The sequence below is a fragment of the Myotis myotis genome, unplaced genomic scaffold, assembly GCF_014108235.1.
Source record: "Myotis myotis isolate mMyoMyo1 unplaced genomic scaffold, mMyoMyo1.p scaffold_m19_p_17, whole genome shotgun sequence".
Taxonomy (NCBI): Eukaryota; Metazoa; Chordata; class Mammalia; order Chiroptera; family Vespertilionidae; genus Myotis; species Myotis myotis.
Genome location: NW_023416321.1, coordinates 38,636,377 through 38,659,639, shown reverse-complemented (window position 1 = coordinate 38,659,639; position 23,263 = coordinate 38,636,377). Strand labels below are relative to the sequence as shown.

The 23,263-nt window shown below is 42.7% G+C and overlaps 1 protein-coding gene across 5 annotated transcripts in view; it reads right to left on the bottom strand.

The window, feature by feature from the left end:
- The window catches only part of ZZEF1 (zinc finger ZZ-type and EF-hand domain containing 1), a 116,717-nt gene that overhangs the window by 73,796 nt on the left and 19,658 nt on the right, over positions 1 to 23,263 (bottom strand). For all 5 annotated transcript variants that reach the window (XM_036341280.1, XM_036341276.1, XM_036341278.1 and 2 more), the window contains exons 3-11: positions 22,122 to 22,316; positions 19,451 to 19,622; positions 18,331 to 18,530; positions 14,117 to 14,327; positions 13,219 to 13,335; positions 11,928 to 12,106; positions 9,978 to 10,076; positions 5,379 to 5,470; positions 2,650 to 2,798 (exon numbers count right to left, since the gene is read on the bottom strand). In XM_036341280.1, coding sequence (XP_036197173.1) covers positions 2,650 to 2,798; positions 5,379 to 5,470; positions 9,978 to 10,076; positions 11,928 to 12,106; positions 13,219 to 13,335; positions 14,117 to 14,327; positions 18,331 to 18,530; positions 19,451 to 19,622; positions 22,122 to 22,316 — 1,414 coding nt within the window. The remainder of the gene's footprint in view (positions 1 to 2,649; positions 2,799 to 5,378; positions 5,471 to 9,977; positions 10,077 to 11,927; positions 12,107 to 13,218; positions 13,336 to 14,116; positions 14,328 to 18,330; positions 18,531 to 19,450; positions 19,623 to 22,121; positions 22,317 to 23,263) is intronic.

Below are 23,263 nucleotides of genomic sequence, written 5' to 3'. Positions count from 1 at the left end.
ATGGCTACTTAAAAACAACTATAATCTCTAATTACTATTCTAAAAGAAAAATATCTTTGAAAAAAAGAGACATATAGGGAGATTTTAGGAGTGAGGAAAATTTGATCATTTTTATTAAGAGGGCAGAATTTGGACCACTGAGTTGAAATTATAAAGGTAGATTTCAACTGAACATATTCCAATTACTGCAGTGTAGCGAATTCTCTATCATTAAGAGTATTCTGCTCTAGCTGGTTTGGCTCAGTGGATAGAGCATCAACCTGTGGACTGAAAGGTCACAGGTTCGATTTCGGTCAAGGGTACATGCCTGGGTTACAGGCTTGATCCCCAGTAGGGGGCATGCAGGAGGCAGACAATCATTTTCTCTTATCATTGATGCTTCTCTCTCTCTCTCCCTCTCCCTTTCTCTCTGAAATCAATAAAAATATTGCCCTGACTGGTTTGACTCAGTGGATAGAGCGTCGGCCTGCAGACTCAAGGGTCGCCGGTTCGATTCCAGTCAAGGGCATGTACCTTGGTTGCAGGCACATCCCCAGTGGGGGGTATGCAGGAGGCAGCTGATTGATGTTTCTCTCTCATCGATGTTTCTAACTCTCTATCCCTCTCCCTTCCTCTCTGTAAAAAAAATCAATAAAATATATTAAAAAAAAAAAAAAGGAGTATTCTAGAGGCTGAATGACCATTTTTAGGGATGCTACCAAAGGAAATACAGCAAAGAGAGGGAGCTTTTCCAGATTCTTGCTATTCAGAAAGTGGTCTGTGGATGGGAGCATCAGAGTTACCTGGGAGCTTGTCAGAAATAAAAGTATCAGGCCCCACCCAGAACTACTGATTCAAAATCCACATTTTCACATAATTCTTGGTGATTCACCTGTACATTAAAGCTTAGTAATACAGTACTGGATGATAGTTAAAAGCTTCTGTTAACTCCAGCACCCCATTATCTGTGATACATAGTAGCAAAAACAGCAAGCCTGGGGTTCAGCTTCATGATTTTGAACTTGCAACTAGTAACAAGGGGGCAACACTGCTCAATGACCTCGGCAATTAAATTCAATAGGTCCACTCCTAGACTTGATCTTACTGTTTCCTGGGTAACATTCCACACCATTGCCCACTCCCTACTTCTCTCAACCTGGCTTCATGATAACACATGCTTAGCTTTCCTGCTTGTCCGGCTGTTTTTCTCGTCTCCTGCCCTCTGTTGCCCCTTAAATGCTGGTGGGTCTCAGCATGTTGACCTAAGGTTGCTTCTCTTCCTAGGCCCCATACACTTCCAGAATGACCTCTTCTAATTCGTTTAAAGTTATCATTTAAATGTCTATCGTATTTGTACTTTTAGCACAAATGTCTCTTCCAGGCTCCTAACCTATTTATCCAGCTAGCTATCAAATATATCAAAGGCTTCCTAAAATATCAAATTCAAAAGGACCAAAACTAAGCACACCATCTTCCCCCACAAACCTATTTTCCCCGAGGTATTTTCTCTTCCATAGAAAGATTCTACCAATGCTCCCATCTTCCCAAGCCAAGACCCTAGAACTCATTGATGCCTAAGCTTTCTTCCCCCTCCTGCTCTACATTCAGTAACTCAACAGGTCCTATTGCTACTAACTTCTAGTTGTCTCTTAAACCAGTCCACATCTATCCATTGCTGCTCTTGCTGCTCTATTTGAGATCACCCACACCTCTGGCCTTCTGGTGACAGTGACAGCCTCTTCCATTTCATCCTGCTTCCATGCTTGCTCTCCTCCAATCCACACTGCAGGTGTGCACTTCTAAAACACACACCTGATCTAGTTCTTAGATTCCCTCAACAGCACACGCTACCCACTCCCTGCCCCACCCACCCCTCCCACTGCTTTAAGGATAAAGTCCAAACCCTGAAACAGAGGCAAAAAGACCTTTAATGACCTGGTTCATCGCTGACCATTCTCCACCTCACAGTGCACTTCAGCAATATGGGGCCTGTCGGTCCTTGAATACGCCATACCTCACTTCTGAGTACTCAAATCTGCTCTTATCTTTGCTCAGGACATTCTCCTTCCACTTCTTCAAGTGGCTAATTAACTGTAACTCACCCTTTAGTTCTTAACAGAAACATTTCCTCCAGGAAGCCTTCACTAACCAGGTCAGGTGCTCTGCTGTGTGCTCCCAGAATACTCTACCTTCTCCTACCTAGTATTCATAGTATTGTGATACTACCAGTTTTATCCTCTGCTTCTGAGCTAAACAGGAAGCTCCACAGAGCAGCAACTGTCAGTTTGCTGATTATAGTATCTTCAGTGCCTAGCAACAGGCCTAGCACAAAGTAGGTGCTTAATAAATATTTTCAATAAAAGCATGACTAGAAGGAGGGAGGTTGGGGTATGGGTAAATTTCCAAGTAGCTAAATAAGACTGAAGAGCTCAGGCGGCCCACAATTCAGGTGTGTACTATTATCCAGACATCTTGAAAATGTGTGTGCCTGGCACCAACCTAAGAGTCTGTGAACAAATGAAAACACACATCTTCACATGCTATTGGAAGCAATGAAAGCTCATGATCACTAGGGTGGGTTAGTGGCACATTTTCTATAAGGACAAGAAAGCATATTTCACCAATAAGAGAATGTATACAATCTTATTAGATTTTTATTCTGTTCCTTACCTGCTTTTTACAAATTGCCTGAATTCCTTAAGTTTCCATTTGTCATATTTTTCAAACCTTTTGAAGTGTTCTTCTGCATGAAATTTATCGGAAGATGAGTTATAGGCAAATATCAACCCACACTGGGCACCAATGCCGCCACGTCGAACCTGGAAACAGAGATCTAGATAAAGTACAGCAGAAGGGCAAAGTTCTGTGGCTGTTTTCTTTCTAAGTAACATGGTTAAATTCAAATAGCTTCAAACAAAATCAAACCAACAAAATGATCTTTCAAATACATTAAGTCCTAGGAGATCCAAGATGGCGGCAGAGTAAGTGAAAGTTACCTCCTCCCAGAAACAAATTGGAATTACAACTAAAATATAAAACAATCAACCTGAATAACCAACTGAGGACTAACTGAACAGAAGTCTTATAACTAAGGACACAGAGAAAATGCTACATTGCAACTGGTAGGAAGGACAGAGATTCAAAAAGGACTGGCCCTGCACCCACACATGGCAGTTGAGAATCTGGAGGAATATCTCAGCTGCAAAGATCTCCCCTGAGGAACAAGGGGTCTCAACCCCAAGCTGGGCTCCCCAGCCCAGAGTACAGAGCCAGGAAGAGGAGCTCCATAACAACTGGATATGAAAATCAACAGGGAGTCTGCCAGAAACCCAGGGTCCCTCTTACAGGACCAGAGTACAAAATTTCATTCTCGGGTACTCATCCAGTGAAAGGATGACTGCTCAGAGCAAACAGGAGTTATTCAGGGAGAGATTGAGTTGTATGGCCTTGGGGAGAGGGCTAGAGGGACAGCCGCCATTGTCTCTGTGCTGAGTCCTTCTCCCACACTGCCCACAGACACCATCTTTCCTAGGGAGATCTACTGGCCCAACCTTCCCAATTCTCTGTGGCCCTGCCCTACCAAGCTCACGCCCTGCCAAGGAATCAGCTAGTTGTGGGAAGCCTGGGCCCACTGCAGTCTTCCTTGGAAGGCTCCTGAGGAGGTCTGGGAAGACTCAGGTCAGAGACACATAGAGAAAGACTGAGACCTGTGACTCTGGGGCCATTTCTCCCCTCCCCCAGCTTGAACACTGCCACACCCCCCATGGGAGATCTACTAGTCCCAATCTCCCACCTCCCTGTGGCCCCACCCTGCCAAGCTCCTACACTGCTGAGGAATTAGCTAGCTGCAGGTAGCCTGGGCCCGCTGCAGTCTTTCAGGGGGTGTCAGAGATGCACAGGAATAGACTGCCCTAGCCGGCTTGGCTCAGTGGATAGAGCATCGGCCTGTGGACTGAAGGGTCCCAGGTTCGATTCTGGCCAAGGGCACATGCCTGGGTTGAGGGTTCGATGCCCAGTGGGGGGTGTGCAGGAGGTAGCCGATCAATGATTCTCTCTCTCCATTTCTCTCTGAAATCAATAAAGAAATATATATTTAAAAAAAGAAAAAAAAAGACTGAGTAGTGTGGTTCTAGGGCAAAGGCCATTTATTCCCCCAAATACCCTAACCCAGGTCTCCTGCAGAGACCTCCCTCCACATGGCCAAATCTTAAATCTGTTTTACCCTGAGGCACTCTACTGGCCTCACCTGATGGTTCCCAGAGACCCTGCCTCACTACAGAGGTCCACAGCCCCCAGCAGAGAGTGGCTGGCCTTGGTGCTCTGAGACTTTTGTTGAGTGGCTGAAGACCCAGCGCTGGTGCCAAGTCTGAATCTGCCTGGGGACTTGAAGCTGCTTCATGGAACTTGTGTACCACCAGAGGCTCTTCAATGGCTGAGCCTAACAGGCACCTGGCAGGTGGGAGCCAGGTCTGAGGGTGCACTGGGCCTTTTGCTGACCTGCCCCAGACTCAACACTGAGAGAAGCTGGCCTCAGTACATGGCCTGGCCCCTCCCCCACACACCCAGGCCCAGCAGAGGCAACCACCAAAACATAGAACCTTTTGTAGCTCCTAATGGGTAGCTCAGGGCCAGTTACAGAGTCTGACATTGACCTGCACAAGAATCCCTCCCAAGAGGCACACCCAGAACCAACAAACCCAGTGGCAGCTTCAGACCACATCAGAGCATAACCCAATTAGCTCCACAAGTGGAACACCCAATGGGAGATCTCAGCAGACACCAGACCTTTCTGGGACCAATTTCACTTTGTGGTGTCAGCCCCTGCACAGCAGTTCATACACTGTGGTTGTGGTCAATCCTTATAGTCAGCCAGCCTGAGGGTCAACCCCACCCACAGACAGACCAATAGCAATCAAGACTCAACTACAACAGGAGGGCTCACATAATTCACACAAGGGACATTCCTAGAGCACCTAACTCAGGTGATCAAGGACACTTCCACTGGGCCCCACAGGACACCTACTACATAAGGCCACCCTACCAAGACTAGGAGATATAACAGATCTACCTAATACATAGAAACAAATACAGAGAGGCAGCCAAAATGGGGAGACAAAGAAACATGCCCCAAATGAAAGAACAGGAGAAATCAAATACATTAAGTCCTGGAAAAGTTGGAAAGCTGTATCCTAAGAAATGATTCCTTACCTTTCTCAATCCTATATTCACACCATTCACAAGCTTAAGAATCTATTCACCTTTGTGTCCCTGCCCTCTGCTACAGGCCTGACATAAAAATCACTCAATGTTCAATGAAAAACAATGACATGGACCTCTGAACTGTAACCCTACTTTTAAAAACGGTAGTAATATTGCTTAAAGAAGGTAAGAAGAGTTACCATAATTCTGATCTGTGTAACTTGGAGGGCAGATTCAGTTGCTGTAGAAAAAATAGTACTTGCTCTGGTTTTTCCAGTCTCTGTGAGAAAACCTGCAAAAAAAGAAAAACTAAAATTAGGATGACTGACACTTATTTATAACCCTAAGAACTAAGATCAACAAAAACAAACCATGTCTTTTGAGGCAGGGGATAACTAGTTCATCTTGGAATTTCATGGAAATTAGGAAAAGATTTCCTCTCAGGACAGATTCAACCCCACTGACAAACCCCTAGGTATCAGACCACTGGCCAGGCACAACTTCCTCAGGGTACAATTGGCTCAATCTTATTGGTAGCCTTGCTCTGAGATTATACAGAAATAAAAAAGTTTATAAAAACTGTGACTTTCATTCAAAAAGACAAAAGACTGGACAATCAATCATCTTTCTGAGCCATTCCTAAAACAATGACTGATGTTTGACTTGCCTGATAAAGGTAAGCAGGCTTAGAGGCTGAAAGAGGGAATAGATAGCTTTTAGAAGACTCTGTTGTGAAAGACTTTAAAATGGGAAAAAAAAGATTCCTAGATGTTCTGTGTAGCACACTGTGTTATCGCCACCTTTCATGGTCTCAGGCTATTTTACATTCTGTAAATTGTAGACTAATGACAGTAACGCAAATGACTCCTGTCTACAAAAATAAAACCTGGGTTCTATGGAAATGTAGCTGACTATTCCTATGAGTAGTGACCATTGTTGTATGTATTTGTAGATTCCTGTCAGCATTCCTACTGGTCTATGTGTATTTTATGAAATCTTTGAACTTTTTGTAACATCTTACTGGTTCCCTCATTAATGACACACATAAAATGTTTGATGTGTTCAATTTATAGTTGTATGAGATCACAGTTTACCCTTTTTGTTAATTATCTACACTAATTAAAGATTAACATGCAAATTGGTGTCACTCCATTATGCCCACCAGCCAATCAGGATGAGTATGCAAATTAACCCAACAAATATGGCGGTTAATTTGCATATGCAGGCACACAGCGAAGATTGAAGATGACTGAAGACTGAAGAGGCTTGGCTTCTCCACTGCAGCCGGAGCGGAGAAGCTAAACCTTGCTGCGGCCCAACCAGAGAAGCCAAGCCTCGCTGCTGCAGCCGGAGAGGAGAAGCCAAGCCTCATTGCTGCGGCCTGAGCGGAGAAGCCAAGCCTCGCTGCTGCGGTCACAGCAGAGAAGCCAAGCCTCAAGGCTGGACCAAATGCCTGAATCCCAGGTGCCGGAGGAAAACAGGTGCTGGCAGCCGGGGGAAGGAAGGCCTATTGTGCAAATCTTCGTGCAACGGGCCTCTAGTCCTTTAATAATTCACAAAACTGCCTGCTGCTACACCCAAGGCTGCCTTTCTCTTTCAAACCTCTGTAAATGCATCTGCTAAAGTCAGCACTAACCAACCATTCTTCCTGGGACTATGAATTGCTCTAGACTCGTGGTCGGCAAACTGCGGTTCGCAAGCCACATGCGGCTCTTTGGCCCCTTGAGTGTGGCTCTTCCTATGCCTTAGGAGTACCCTAATTAAGTTAATAACAATGTACCTACCTATATAGTTTAAGTTTAAAAAATTTGGCTCTCAAAAGAAATTCCAATCGTCGTACTGTTGATATTTGGCTCTGTTGACTAATGAGTTTGCTGACCACTGCTCTAGACCATTCTGCTTTATCAAGAGGAAAACACTAAACCAGTTTCATGCTTCTTACTTCATTATATTGAGTTCAATAAAACAAAAATTTGTGAAGTCAAATTTCCGTAAGACAATACGCAAAATTTGTCACCAACACCAAGAAATTTAAATCCAAAGAAACCTTTACTAATTCATAGAGAGTAGCTATTATATAATCTAGTTCTATCAAATAGTAATTCTACAAACAATTTTAAGAAACCATATAGCCAGAAAAATCACACAAATTCCACTAAGCAATTAATACTAAAAACTACATCAATTATTGAACTGTCACTTTCCCAGGGGTCTGGATGCCTCTATCTTATCAAATCTATTGTAAAGGCTGAAATACTGCCTAGAAATTAACTGATTAGTCAGCACTTTTAGTCTCAAAGTAGCCAAAGCAATACTTTCAGTCAAAAGAATCAGACTCTTTTTATCCATTTTTTAAAATATATTTTTTTATTAATTTCAGAGAAGGAGGGAGAGATAGAAACATCATTGATGAGAGAGAACCACTGACTGACTGCCTCCTGCACACCGCCTACTGGGGATTGAGCCACAACCTGGGCATGTGCCCTGACTGGGAATTGAACTGTGACCTCCTGGTTCATAGGTCGATGCTCAACCACTGAGCCACATTGGCTGGGCAATCAGGCTCTTTTTAAATAACACTGCCACCAAATACACATGTAAGCACAAGAAGGAAGGAAGAAAGGGAGAGAAGGAGGGAGGGAGGTAAAATGAAACCTTTCTGCTTCCTTTTATTGGTAAAAAACAAAACAAAACACAGCTCATGTGTGTAATTGTGATATTTTAAGGCAACATTTGTTTTGAAACCATGCACCCTTACTCAATTTATGATCTTAAAATGCCAAGGGGGAAAATAACCAATCACAGGTTTAAAGAATTTAATAAATCTACCACTTCAGTTATATTGGCAGCACCCTGCATTCCTTTAAAATACCAGACTGTGGCGTTGGCTCCCAGGAAAGTCAGCCCTAGAAGTGCCAATGTTGGGGTCCTCAGGCACTCTGTGCAGCAAGTGGCACTAGTCCAGACCTGATAGTTCTCGCAGCCGGGGAGTTTACAGTGTACCATGAAAAGGGCTTTCCCCCCTCTAAGAGGAAGAAACCAATCACTCCTCAAAACCTAGCAGTTCTGGCTGAGAGGACTTTCCCCTGTCCCACCTGTGTCCTCAGGCTCAGCTTTTGTAGTACAGCAAGACCAAAACCTACTGGAGTTACAAGGCCCAGATAGTGATGGCTGTTGAGCAAGTGGCCAGGAGAAACTGGGTCTCCTCCCCATACCATTCACATCCCACACACACAACAAAAATAATAAATCCACAAACTACTACTAGTTCACAAAACCCATCCATCCCAGGGAGAAGAGGTACATGGATAGGACACAGGGAGAATAACAAGGTATTCAAATCAGACCAGGCATAGTGCTGGCAAACGCTTCTGATAGCTACAGAAAAAACGTGGTTCTTACAAACTTAGAATAGCGTTAAAAATGCACATACTGATTTTTAAGACAATGAGAGTGCTCTGTATAATATAATGAATAAATGTCATTATAAATTTGTTTAAACCCACAGAATATGCAAAGAGCCTTTGGCAGAGTGGTCTGGTCTTGCCTTTCCTGGATGGGGGAGGGGAGAGGGGAAAAGGAAAAGAGCTGCCACGGCCTCCTCCCAACCCTACTTTGAATTCAGGTCATTCAGCGGCCTGTGCTGGCCTTCAGCATCGCAGGAAATGGATGCAGTGAGGAAATGTCTTTGCAGAGGTTGAGCTGCTCAGGAAGGAAGACTGTCTACTGCAAGAGTCTATTGCTTAAGAAGACTACCAAGTAGAGGAGGTGCAACGGGGAAAAGCACGTTTTCCCAGAGGTCTTTACTTCATTGGTACTAAGAATGAATACAGGCCTGGCCAGCATGGCTCAGTGATTGAGCATCGACCTATAAACCAGGAAGTCACGGTTCAATTCCCGGTCAGGGCACATGCCTGGGTTGTGGGCTCGATCCCCAGTGTGAGGCATGCAGGAGGCAGCTGATCAATGATTCTCTCTCATCATTGATGTTTCTATCTCTCTATCCCTCTCCCTTTCTATCTAGAATCAATAAAAATATTTTTTTTTAAAGAATGAATACAGGAAACAGAACAGAGAAGAGGGGACATAGAGAATGTGTGAGATCTGTGTTGCTGTGAGGAAAGCAAAGGACAAACCAAATTCAAAGCAGTAAGGCCAATTCCTTTCAATTTTTCACAATTGCTAGAACATTCCACTTCCTTTACTGAATTAGCAATAATCAAAGCAGAAAAATGACTAGAAAGGGGACATATGCAGGAGACTAACTGGCTGGCCAACAAGATGAACGAGGAAGAGACTCACAAACACCCCGCTGGATGAGGAAAAGAGCTACCGCAACATTGAAGAGAACATCAGTGACTATCATGCCGACACTAGGGAAGGAGTGAGGCTTGCTTCCCACACATCAAATGCCAGACTGGCCAGACTGAAAATACCGTCTTCTTAAATTATGTTTTCAGCTCTACAGTGCTACTGATCCACTGAGTTTCTTAAACTTTAAGATAACATAATAAACAATCTGAACTTTGAAAAGGTAATTTTTTGTATTCCAAGAGAAAGAGTCCTTGCTTTCCAAGGGCTCTCAAATACTTTGTTTACAGGTGACTGACACCTAGCAGATTACAGTGCTGCAGTAAAGAAACCACACCAATGGTTCTGGGACCACCGTCAATCTGAAGGGCAGCGTGATGTGATGACTGCCTATCCTGAAAATCTCAGTCTAGCGTGCGATTTCACAAAGCTGTCTAGTGAGCTCACTGTGGTTCCTTTCATTCACTGGAAACAGATCCACCACTCACCATCCCTCGTCCATGGTTCAACAAGGAGGTTTTCAGGTCCCGACTTCTCTTCTTTTCCTTTGACATCACAGGCCTGCAAAGTCAACTGGAGAGGCTTACCTGATCACAGGGAAGAGAGAGAGTGCATTAAGCCAGCGCTATGAGGAAATGAAAGCTATTTAAAATATATTTTTTAAATATGTCCCCTAGAAAGGGGACATATGCAGGAGACTAACTGGCACACCACAGGCCGCTGAATCACCTGAATCCCCACCAGGGGAAAGGGAGTACCTGTGGCCACCCAGAGAGCTGACTAACAATTTACCCATTTAAAAGTTAAAACAGCCCTAGCCGGTTTGGCTCAGTGGATAGAGCGTCAGCCTGCGAACTGAAAGGTCCCAGGTTTGATTCCAGTCAAGGGCACATGCCCGGGTTGTGGGCTCGATCCCCAGTGGGGGACTTGCGGGAGGCAGCCGATCCATGATTCTCTCTCATCATGGATGTTTCTGTCTCTCTCTCCCTCTTCCTTCCTCTCTGAAATCAATAAAAATATTTTTTTTAAAAAATAAAAGTTAAAACAGAGAAGTAATATTAGACAACAGTTGACACCATCTTCTGTGCTTTCCTAGAAAACAAAATACAGCTTATCTCCCTAAGTGAGTTTAAGAAGAGCTCTCTAGAATAACCACTCACATGCTAATCAGAAACAAAGCAAACTGTAAGATAGAGATTAATACCATAGATTCAATATATTTGGAGGTGGGAACATCCCAAAATAGTATTTTGGAGCCAATAATTAATTTTTATTGTGATTGCATTTAAAAATATAAATAATGTCTTAGGGGTTTGAGTCTTATTACTTTAAAGCACCTCCAGACAAACTTTTAAAGTTCTAAGAATTATAAAAATCAACATTTGCTATGATGATCTGAAAACTTTCCTTTTTTCCTTTGTTTTAATAATATAATGAATACCCATAAACCTCTAACCCAATCCAGAATTAGAACATTACCAATAACGAACATCCCCCGCCCCTTCCCCCCCAGTAGTCCTCCCTATCCAGTGCTCCCTGCCCAAATGACTGCTCATCTGAATATAAGCAGTATATTCCAGACACTATGTATCCCTCCCATCCAGCCACACTGCTACACCCCTCCAAAAAATGACCTTTCCAAATTTAGGAGAAAACCTGAATTTATAAGACATCAATTGTCTGACTTCAAAAACTAAACATAAAATAAATTAACTGATATTAAGGCAAAGGTACAAATACCATAGCTGATATATCATAATAATGCCTCTATTACTGAAAAGGATGGGATCCAATCTGTACTTCGTGAACAGAAACTTTAACACAAGAGGCTGAACGGCAAGTAAGTTGTTCCTCACATGCCAGCTGTAGTCATTTGGGAGTAGCTGTATGGGCTTCCCTGTTGAGAAGGATGAGGAGGCCTCATCCTGGGCAAATAGAAAGTGTAAGATGGATTGCCCAGGAGGGGAAAGCGGTGGCAGGCATGCACGTACGTCCATATATGCCCTCCAATCAGCTATCATAGGGATGCATTCTAAGACAAGGATCCTTTGCATTGTGTCAGGGCTAGTTCCCTCCCTCTTGCAGGTGAGAGGTACTCCAACTTCCCAACCCTCTTGGCCTACACAATGAGACACCCCTGTACTTCACCAAAGATGGCTATGACCAAATGGCTACCAAGCCTGAGTGATTAGGCCAGTACATCCTGGAAGTACAGCCTAGTGGACACTCAGATCCTCTTTTGCTGATGCTGCCATCAATAAGCCAACATCCCCCTTCTTCCTCCCAACCCCAGTGAAAGAAGGTATATTCATCCAGGAATTGTGGTATATCTACAACAACTCAGTGTACAAACTACCCCAAAAGATAAGAATATGCCAGAAATTCCCACATGGATAATGGTTTTATGACTTGTCCATCATGCCTATGGCACTCCTTACCATATTTAAGGAGTAGGTTCTGCCTGACTGATGCCATGGATGAGATGAGGGACGAGGCATCATAGTGTGTGTCCAGGTGGTCTGTGACAGTACACAGAGAGCTCAGCACTTTAGCAACACTTCCTCTTGCTAGTGCAAAAGCCAGGAGAGTCAGCTCCACCTCTGGGGTAGAACAGCAGCTATAAACAAAGAGCAAAACACTTCACTTCTTAACAACATGAGAAAATCCAAGTAAGCTCAAACCCCATGTGAATTTCACCTGAAGTAAAGTCAAGCTGCCATGTGCTTCCAATACGTTTACCAGAAATACTTTTTCAAAATCCTTAAGATAAACGAATGAAAAACTAAACCAATCCAGAGAATCAGATAATTAAATCCTCACTTCTGTAACCTTAATCTGTAAACATTAAATAATACTAATATCAATTTTAACAAGTCAAACTTTACAAATCAAAAATAAATAAATCAAACATAAATAAGCAACTGCAATAAGCCTCTGCTATTAAGAAGGCTTGGGTAGCCCAGACAGTGTGGCTTAGTGATTGAGCATTGACCTATGAACCTGGAGGGCATGGTTCGATTCTCGGTCAGGACACAGGCCCAGGTTGCAGGCTCAGTCCCCAGTGTGGGGCATGCAGGAGGCAGTTGATCAATGATTCCCTTTCATCATTGATGTTTCTATCTCTCTCTCCCTCTCCCTTCCTTGCTCTGAAATCAATAAAACCGTATTTTTAAAAACAAAGGCTTAGGTAATTATTTGGCTTGGCAAGAGAGGTAAGGGTTTATTTCTTCAAGCACCAAAAACATATTTTAGATCAACTGCACATCACATTATTTTGCCTTTTTCAAACACATGACCATGAAACTTTACAAACTATCCAGATGGCCCAGGGCCTGGGTTTTTTTCTAATATAGTAATATCACTATATCAGAGCTAAATGTTCCTACCCTAAGTGATCCCCACTATCAAGGTGCCCTTTCCCAGTTTTATAGACAGTCAGGCTTCTTAGATCTGTGCACAGAGTAAGCAGTTCTGAGTAAGGCCACAGGCTGGGGATGTACATGAACTGAGAAGTTTTGTACTTTGTACTTTGGGACATCTGTTCTAGCTGAATCAGAGGACTACTCCCTCTTTACCCCCAATTCTTAAGGTCAGGTGATATTGCCAGATAATGGGATTTATACCAAAAAGGAAACATTTTTAATGCAGATCTTATACATTTTTAGAAATTTAACAAGCATATATACCTTCTATTTCCCACAAATCCCACCCCATCAACCTTGACTTTACCTAGTTATCCTTATGAGGAAGCTGTCCACTTCCTCCAGAACGTTGGGAGACAGGAAAGTTGAGCCATCCGTAGATCCCGGTGAAAGGGACAGTGGAGGCATGTGCTGCAGTGCCTTCCTAGAAGGGTAAAATGTAAAATCAGGACAAACCCAGGCAAAAAAATAAATTTAACAGTGTATCAGACAAAAAAGAAATAATCAGAAAGCTTGTCTCGATAAGTCCCTTATAAACAAACAGAACATGGTACACAACATACATCCCCTTTTTACCCCAGTCATCATGGTGCTAAGTAGTTAAATAAGGTTTCTTTCTATACATACAATACTAATACTTCATTGCTCCTGAAGCTGGTTGTTTTGCCTTATATGTTATTACTGGGTCTTTTTGCTCTAGCAGTTTTTAAAAAGAAGATTTTCTAAGGTGCTCTACATTTAAATATAAATAAGTATAGTGGTCTTGAAAAGATTTCATTCATTAGTGAAAAGGGCCCCCCTTGGAACCTGGAGTCCAAAGACCTAGATTCAAATTGATCCATCACTGCCTGGTCATGTACTCAGGGAAGATCACAATATCCTTATCTATAAAATGGGGATAATTTTTACAGATACATTTCATAATATGTCTGTAATACTATACAGCATCTGAAAGTGCTTTATCAACATAAAGTGCTATATAAATGTGAGCAACTGTTACCCAAAGGATAATAGGAATGGCATGTGTGATTGCTTCACAGGACTGGAGTTGCAGGCATAAACAGGAAACAACAGGGCATCTGGGGCTGAGCTGCTGACTAGTTCTCCATGATCAATGATCAACGGTTGCTCAGTGACAGTCCCTAATGGGTTAGAGAAGAACGAGTATACCCTGAAGTAACTAGAAAGCAGAGAGAGTAACTTACTGAGTATTGCGCAGCACGGTCTGGACAAAGGCTGGATTTGTCTCCATGGAAGCCGTCACCAGAGATGTCAGCAGGGACCAATACCATATTGCAGAGGCATCTGAGACTGACACCCCAGACTTCTTAACTCTCTGAAAGCCAACAGCCCTCAGACCATGAATCCTAGTGTCACATCCATCACTAAGACAACGCTTTATGTTAATCTGAACATCTGTCAAGTACAAACAACAAATTTAGTATTGGATTAGCTTCTTAAGTTCAGCAAAGCTAGGCTCCCAACTAAAAACACAGCAAAACAGTATTCATATTTCAAATATAAAATTCTGAAGCTATACCTTGATGCCAGAAATAAATAATGTATACAATGAGCTAGTATATAATAAACTTGTCAAAAAAGCACTGACTAATCTAAGGAATCATAGGAATAATGTATAAGATTAAGAATGGCCTGCCCTGGCTGGGTTGCTCAGTTGGTTGGCGCATCGTCCTGTACACCAAAAAGGTTGGGGGTCTGATCCCCAGTTAGTATGCATACAGGAGGCAACTGATCGATACTTATCTTTCACATCGATGTTTCTTTCCCTTCCCCTCTCTCTAAAAATCAATAAAAACATCCTCAGGTGAGGATTAAAAAAAATTAAAGGGGGCTTAAATCTTTTCATCACAAAGCTTCATTGGAATTTTTGAGTCCTAAAAATTAACACAAACACCATTTTAAAAATCCTGATTAAATACATAGTAAGAAAATTTATAGAATTTTTTTCTAGAGTTCTGAAATTTGGATTTAGTTATAAAGCAGTAGCTAGGTCATAGCAGTTGTAAGAATTTATTTTTAATAATCAGGTCCAAACAAATGACATAGGCATGACCCACTTTTAAGAGCTGTCATTAAATTGCTTATTTGGGTTGGAGAGGAGAAGGTCAGAGTTAAAAAGGACACAACTTAGAGAAAAGACGACCACAGTGTAAGACAGGAAGCTTCTACTCCACAAGTGTAACTACTTCTTTGCCTCGCGGTGAGACGCAAAGACCCTACCGCCCTAGGCCTCAGTTCCTTTGGGCAAAGTAAGAACACTTCTTTTGGCCCAGGAAAGCTTTAGAAGAAATGAGACAAAACATGAAGCATTCCAGTTGCCTGGAAAGAAATCACAGAATTGTGATTATTTCCAAAATGCTATATGTGAAGCAAGATTTTAAGAGTACAAAAATGGAAACAACCTAAATGTCCAAGAATAAGAGGGGAGGTTAAAATTAAGGCATATTTGTACAACACTAAAGGAATGCATGACTATATGATATGACATGTTAAAAAATTACAAAAGAGCAAGTACAGAATGTCACTATTTTTGTTAAAAGACATGTAGAGACAGATGTAAATATATGTACACAACCTTTTTTTTTTTAAATGGGTGTGTACATATACACACATCATACACAAATACAAGAAAAGGTCTGAAAGGATCCACACCAATGAATTCACAGTGACAATATCCCTGGGTAATGGGATTTTTTTTTTAATATATTTTATTGATTTTTACAGAGAGAAAGGGAGAGGGATAGAGAGCTAGAAACATTGATGAGAGAGAAACATCAATTCAGTTGCCTCCTGCACACTCCCTACTGAGGATGTGCCCGCAACCAAGGTATATGCCCTTGATGGGAATCGAACCTGGGACCCTTCAGTCCGCAGGCCAACTCTCTATCCACTGAGTCAAACCAGCTAGGGCGTGGGTAATGGGATTTTGAGTAATTTTTGTTTATCTATATTTTTCTAATTTTCAGTAAGAAAACAAGAATAAAATATTTTTAATTTAGAAAGGCTTTATTTAGCCTTAGCTGGTTTGGCTCAGTGGATAGAGCATTGGTGGTGGGCTGAAGAGTCCCAGGTTCGATTCTGGTCAAGGGCACATGCCCGGGTTGTGGGCTCGATCCCCAGTAGGGGGCATGCAGGAGGCAGCTGACTGATAATTCTCTATCATCATTGATGTTTCTCTCTCCCTCTCCCTCTCCCTTCTTCTCTGAAATCAATAAAAGTATATTTTTTTAAAATAGTGAATACATAAATAAATAAAGCTCTACTGCCCTGGCTGGGTGGCTCAGTTGGTTAGAGCAGTGGTTGGCAAACTCATTAGTCAACAGAGGCAAATATCAACAGTACAACAATTGAAATTTCTTTTGAGAGCCAAATTTTTTAAACTTAAACTATATAGGTAGGTACATTGTTATTAACTAGAGGCCCAGTACACAAAAATTTGTGCACCCGGGGGGAGAGAGGGGTCCCTCAGCCCGGCCTGTGCCCTCTCGCAGTCTGGGACCCCTCGGGAGATAACGACCTGTTGGCTTAGGCCTGCTCCTGGGTGGCAGAGAGCAGGCCCAATCCCTAGGTGCAGCCCCTGGTCGGGCTCAGAGCAGGGCCGATTGGGGAGTTGGGGCGCCGTCCCCTGTCATGCACAGAGCAGGGCGGATTGGGAGGTTGCAATGCCACCCTCAGTCACGCTCAGGGTAGGGCCGATTGGGGGGTTGGGGCACCGCCCCCTGTCACACTCAAGGCAGGGTCGATGGGGAGGTTGCGGCGCCACCCCCTGTCACACACAGAGCAGGGCCAATCAGGGGGTTGGGGCGCCTTCCCCCGTCACGAACAGAGCAGGGCGGATAGGGAGGTTGTGGCCCTGCCTCCTGTCACACACAGAGCTGCAGGGCGATCAGGGGGTTTGGGCGCTGTCCCCTGTCACACTGATCCCAGTGCCGGGAGGCCTCGCGGCTCCGCTGATCCCAGTGCTGGGAGGCATATTACCCTTTTACTATATAGGATAGAGGCCTGGTGCACGGGTGGGTGCCGGCTGGTTTGCCCTGAAGGGTGTCCTGGATCAGGGTGGGGGTCCCCACTGGGTTGCCTGGCCAGCCTGGGTGAGGGGATGATGGCTGTTTGCAGCTGGTCACATACCCTTCAGGGTGGGGGTCCCCACTGGGGAGCCTGGCCAGTCTGGGTGAGGGGCTGAGGGCTGTTTTCAGGCTGGCGGGTGACTGAAGCTTCCAACTGCTCCTTTTTTTCTTTTCTTTTTTTATTCTGGGCCAGCTTTAGCTTTGAGGCTTGGCTCCAGCTCTTAGGCCTCCGCTGCTGAAAGCAGGTTTCTGGCCTTCGTTTACCTTCTGTATTTGAAACAATGTTGCAATCCTGCTGGCTGAAGCCCAGTGGACTAAAGCAGATTTCCGGGGTTTTGTTTAGCTTCTATATTTGTAACATAGTTGCTTAGAGTTGCAGCTCAGAGGCCTGCAGAGGCAGGCGGGGAACGTTGGAGTCCTCCGTCACTGAAGCAAGCAAGGCTCATGTTAGTTTTCAAGCTGCCTGGCTGCCAGCCGCCATCTTGGCTGGCAGTTAAGTTGCATATTGCCCTGATTAGCCAATGGGAAGGGTAGCGGTCATACGCTAATTACCATGTTTCTCTTTTATTAGATAGGATTAGGGTACTCCTAAGGCTTAGGAAGAGCCACACTCAAGAGGCCAAAGAGCCGCGTGTGGCTCGCGAGCTGCAGTTTGCCAACCACTGGGTTAGAGCATCATGCCACACACGGAAAGGATGTGGATTTGATTCCCAGTCAGGGCACATTCCTAGGCTGCAGGTTCACTCCCCGATCGGGAAGAGTATGGGAGGCAACCAAATCTCTCTCTCTCTCTCCCCCTTCTCCTCCTTCTCTTTTTCTCTCTCTCTTCTCTCTGCTCTCTCTCAAATAAATAAAAATTAAAATGGTTTTACCTCTTTTCTATACTTTTAAAAACACCAAACAGGTGAAATCATTTCTTGTGCATCATGAGAAGCATATCAAATCTTCAAAGAAAAACTAAAAGCTTTGCCACCTCAGAGGTCTTTGTGCTAAAAAAGATTACAGTGGGGCCTTGACTTACGAGTGTCCCGACTAACGAGTTTTTCGAGATACGAGCCGTCTCTCGGCCTTGAGTTGTGAGCTAAAATTCGGGTTACGAGCCAGCTTCAGATACCCCACCGCTAGTTGGCACACCGAACGTCACAGTGAACGCCACAACATCAGCCCAGCATCACGTGTCTCACTCGTTCACTTTTTGATTTGACATACGAGTAATCTGAGTTACAAGCTCCATCACAGTACAAATTAAACTCGTAAGTCAAGGCCCCACTGTACTTCCTCCTTCCCAATCCCCTTAGTTAGAAGGGCAAGATGCTTCTTGGTTCACTCACAGAGCTGACTGATGTTAGCATTTTCCAGCAGTGTCACGTAGCCAGTGACATTGCTGGGAATGTGCACGTCACGGACTTCCTGAAGATCGCTGGCATTCCTTCCCACTGCTACTGTCACCTGCTGCGGCATGTAGCTCTGGTCAGTGGAAGCCACTGCAATGGATAGGTGCCTAAGTACCACGTCTGGCTTCATTTTTAAACTGGAAAAAAATGGAGAACAGAAACAACAAATGTTTACATAAGTCAAGAATTGGCAGGTTCCACAAGTCTCATCTCCAAGACCATATATTTGAAATTCCCAAAGACTGATTTTCCTAAAACCAACTTACTTGAAATGCTGGCTATTAGTTTCGAAGTTCTTATGGCTTTCCCAAATCTCTAAAATTTATTTATCTTCAAGATTAACCTTATATTTCCTTTTAAGCTATTAGTACAGGCAGGAAAATACAATATAAACATTCTGATAAAATCCTTTTACCTGGCAAGAAGCAAATTCTAAACTGTATCCAAAGAACTAAGCGTATGTCCTCATCTACACATTAGATGGCTAAAGATCATATGTACCCTCTATGACAAGACATGATAATTACTTATATTTCCACCAACTGAAATTAGCCCATTCTCTGAAGGGATAGATGAAAATTTACATAGCAGCTTCAGAACTTCTAGAAATATCAATTTCACTCTGGGATTCCTGACTACCCTCTTCCTCTTCTAAACTAGCCAACTCAGTTGATACTAATTGTTTTTAATGTTCAGAAAAAAAATCTTAAAAAGTAAAATCACATCTGATATAAGAAAAGTACTTGCCCATTATACCATTTTCCTGAGAAAGTAGTGAAAAAAATCTAAAATCAGTATCATAAAATATTAGTCAAATGCTATTTTCTCCCTTAAAATATCAAGCAAAGAAATTATGTTTATGACCATGTGAACCAAGTTACATATTACCTTGATTCTTAAAGCACCTTCATAAATAATCACAATAAGAAAAACACAAGGCAATTAAGTAGAAAATATTTTAAAATTAAAAAAATTTTTAATTCACTGATGGGATAAGAGAAAGAAAGCAGGTAATTTTCTTGAACTTTCACTCAAAAATTGGTATCATAACACCCACCGAATCCAGTGTGAGCGGGCACTGCCATCTGACTGCCAGTAAGATGATGTTTCTCCATTTGTCATCTTATCAATGTCTGTAGGGTTGGAGGATGTTTCTATATAAGCATAGCACTTTGCTATTGACTTGAGCTTATCCATCTCTGGGCTTCCAGTTAGATCTCCAGGGCTTTCTGCAAGAAAAACCAGATTTTATCATATGACATCTCTTTCACAAAGGCAGGGGGAAAAAGGAGGAATCATTTAAAATATATATATATCCTTATTGATTTCAGAGAGGAAGGAAGAGGAAGAGAAATAGAAACATCAATGATGAGAGAGAATCATTGACCGGCTGCCTCCTGGGGATCGAGCCCGCAGCCTGGGCATGTGCCCTTGGCCAGAATCGAACTTGGGATCCTTCAGTCTGCAGGCCGATGCCCTATCCACTGAGCCAAACTGGCTAGGGCAGAAGGAATCATTTAAAATACCCGGCCCCTTTCCCCAGCTGCCAGTATGTGCTTGGTCCTTCCAAGGGAGTTAAGGCCAAGTTGGGGTGAGGCCCTCACTTCATCCAGCGCTCGCCCAACACTTGCCCACACCATGGCCTCCCCGTCAGAGCTCGCCAGCTTCTACTCTGCCCTCATCCTGCTTCATGATGAGGTGACGATGTAAATGTTGAACCTTTCTGACCAGGCTTGTTTGCAAAGGCTCTGACCAATGTCAACACTGGGAGCCTCATGTGCAGTGTGGGGGTCCTGCTCCTCCACCACTGCTGCCTCAGCTGAGGAGAAGAAAGTGGAGGCAAAGAAAGAAGAATATGAGGAGTGTAATGATGACATGGGCTTTGGTCTTTTTGACTAAAACTCTTTTGTGACACGTGCAATAAAAAGCTGAACACTGGGAGGGGAAATCTAATAGAAATATGCTTGGCACTTGGCCCTAGAAAAAAAAAAGTTCCTTAAAATCTCCTTCCAAAGAACCCATACAAATCAGAAATTGGCCAAGGACCGCTCCATGAGCTCATATAGCACAATACTTAAATCAGTGATGTATTTGCAAAACCATGCCAAGAGAAGAAAATGGTATTTTATAATTTCATTTACATTTCTTTAATTATGAGTGAAACTTTTTAAGCTACTTGTTTGTAGGACATTTGTTTTTCTGAGTATGAGCTGGTCCTACCCTTATCTATTTTCTACTGGGTCATAAGTCTTCTTATCAATTTACATTATTTCACATAGATTATATAATGTATATATACACATACATATAGATGATATATACTGAATGTATACTGTGAGCTGGGTACTCTTCCATACATGTTTTATGTATTAATCCATTTTGGAGATGAGGAAACTAAGGCCCAAAGAGTTAAGTAATTGCCCAAGATCAGTGTTAGTAAAAAACTGAAACTGTCATATATTCTTCTTTTTTTTATTATTTATTGTTGAAAGTATTACATGTCTCCTTTTCTCCCCATTGACCTCTCCCAGCCCACCCCCGTCCCATCATAATATTCTTGTGCCCTAGAATGTCATTTGTCTTTTCACTCTGCTTACATTTTTTGCCATACAGAAATTTAAATTTGCATTTAGTCTAATTTATTAATCTTTTATTTTGTAGTTTCTGAATTTCCTGCACTGCTTAGAAAGGGTTTTCCATGTCAGGGTTTTTATAAATTGGAACTATTTCCTTCTAATACTTTTAAAGTTTTCTTTTTAGTTGAATTTTTTTATCCATCTGAAATTTAGTGAATAAAATATGTTAAGATTCTAGTTTTATTTTTTCTCCAGTAGCTAACCAGTTGTCCTAACCCAGGGGTGGGCAAACTTTTTGACTGGAGGGCCACAATGGGTTCTTAAACTGGACCGGAGGGCCGGAACAAAAGCATGGATGGAGTGTTTGTGTGAACTAATATAAATTCAAAGTAAACATCATTACATAAAAGGGTATGGTCTTTTTTTTTTTTTTAGTTTTATTCATTTCAAAAGGGCTGGATCCGGCCCGCAGGCCGTAGTTTGCCCACGGCTGTCCTAACCCCACATGTTGAGTCATTCATCTTGCCACCTGATCTGTAATACTGACTACTAGTATATCTGGTACTACATTCCCACATGTACTAAACTCTATCAAGTTCCACAGACCTGTCTATTCACATTATCAACTTTTGTTGCTATCACTAAGTGAGTCTATAGTGGCTTCCCTCATTTATTCAACAGCTACTCCTAGAGTAGCAATTAAGTGGCAAGCACAGTTCCGGGTGCCATGGGTAATGAAGTGAACAAGACAAACTGCAAGTAAATAATAATGCTAAAACTTCAGATGATGTTAAGTGCCATTCAGACCACTAGACCTGCAAAAGTAACAGTGACCAGAAGATGAGGAAAGGGCTCCATGAAGTCCCATCTGAGCAGATGCCTGAATGATAAGAAACCAGTGTGTTAAAAAGGAAGGAAGGAAAGAAGGGAGGGAGGAAAAGAGGGAGGAAGGAAGGGAGGGAGGGGAGGGAGGGAGAAGGGGAGGGAAAAGGAAGAAAGAGTAAGCAGGTGACATTCTTATGTGACAAACTGGTCACTATGACATTTTAACAAATAACGGCAGGGAGAAGGGGTGGCTCATCTGTTACTAAATACTACATTTGAAAGAAAGGATGATAGAATTTTCAGGACACCCCATTCACACACACGTACCTTTTTCTTTTTGTACCAGTTCATCCAGAGACTCCTTCAGAACAGAAGCCCTCATGGTGCACATGTTATTGCAGTGGTCCAACATGGGGTAGGGGATGACCATACTAGAGAGCCGATTGCGATGCAAAAAGCGCAGGATCATTGACGAGTGAACGCCCAGGCCTTCCTTGGACTCCGAAAAAATGTCTATGAAACCTAAACAAACAAAATCCATCTTTAGTGTTTTCAGGAACCCACCACAATAGTTTCCACATCCCCTGCCTGGTGGCCTATCTAAAATGGCTGAATTAAAAGCAGCCATTAAGAATCTTTGCCAAAACCGGTTTGGCTCAGTGGATAGAGCGTCGGCCTGCGGACTGAAGGGTCCCAGGTTCAATTCCGGTCAGGGGTATGTACCTGGGTTGCGGGCACATCCCCAGTGGGAGATGTGCAGGAGGCAGCTGATCGATGTTTCTCTCTCATCGATGTTTCTAGCTCTCTATCTCTCTCCCTTCCTCTCTGTAAAAAAAAATCAATAAAATATATTAAAAAAAAAAAAAAAAAAAAAGAATCTTCATTGAGCCCTTGCAGGTGTGGCTTACCCGAGTTGCAGGTTCCATCCCCGCACTAGGGCACATGCAGGAGGCAACCAATTGTTGTGTATCCCTCCCATTGATGTTTCCCTCTCCCTTCCTCCCTCCCTCTCTTCCAGTCTCTCTAATAATTAGTGGAAAGAATATCCTCAGGTAAGGATTAACAACAACAAAATTCACTGATATTTTTAGCTTTAATCATTTAAAAATCTGAACAAGTTTTTAAGAAATAAACCAATGGTAATCTCAATTTAAAAATTAATTTCATTTGAGTTTAATAGAATTTTAGAAGAATAATGATTATTTGTTTCAACCCAAACTTCAAAAAATTATAAGTAGTTAAATACTAACTAGAAATTTTTAAAAGTTTTGCATATAGAATATGGGCCAGGAGTAGCTTACTGCATTAGTGAGCAAAAGTATAACAGCTTTAATACTAAGCTAAATAAGACAATGGTAATAATAAAACCACTACTCTGACCACAATTTCTGATGGCATTTTATAATTTATCAGGTACTTCCACACACATTATCTCACTCGGTCCTCACAGGAGGTTGGGGGAGGGACAG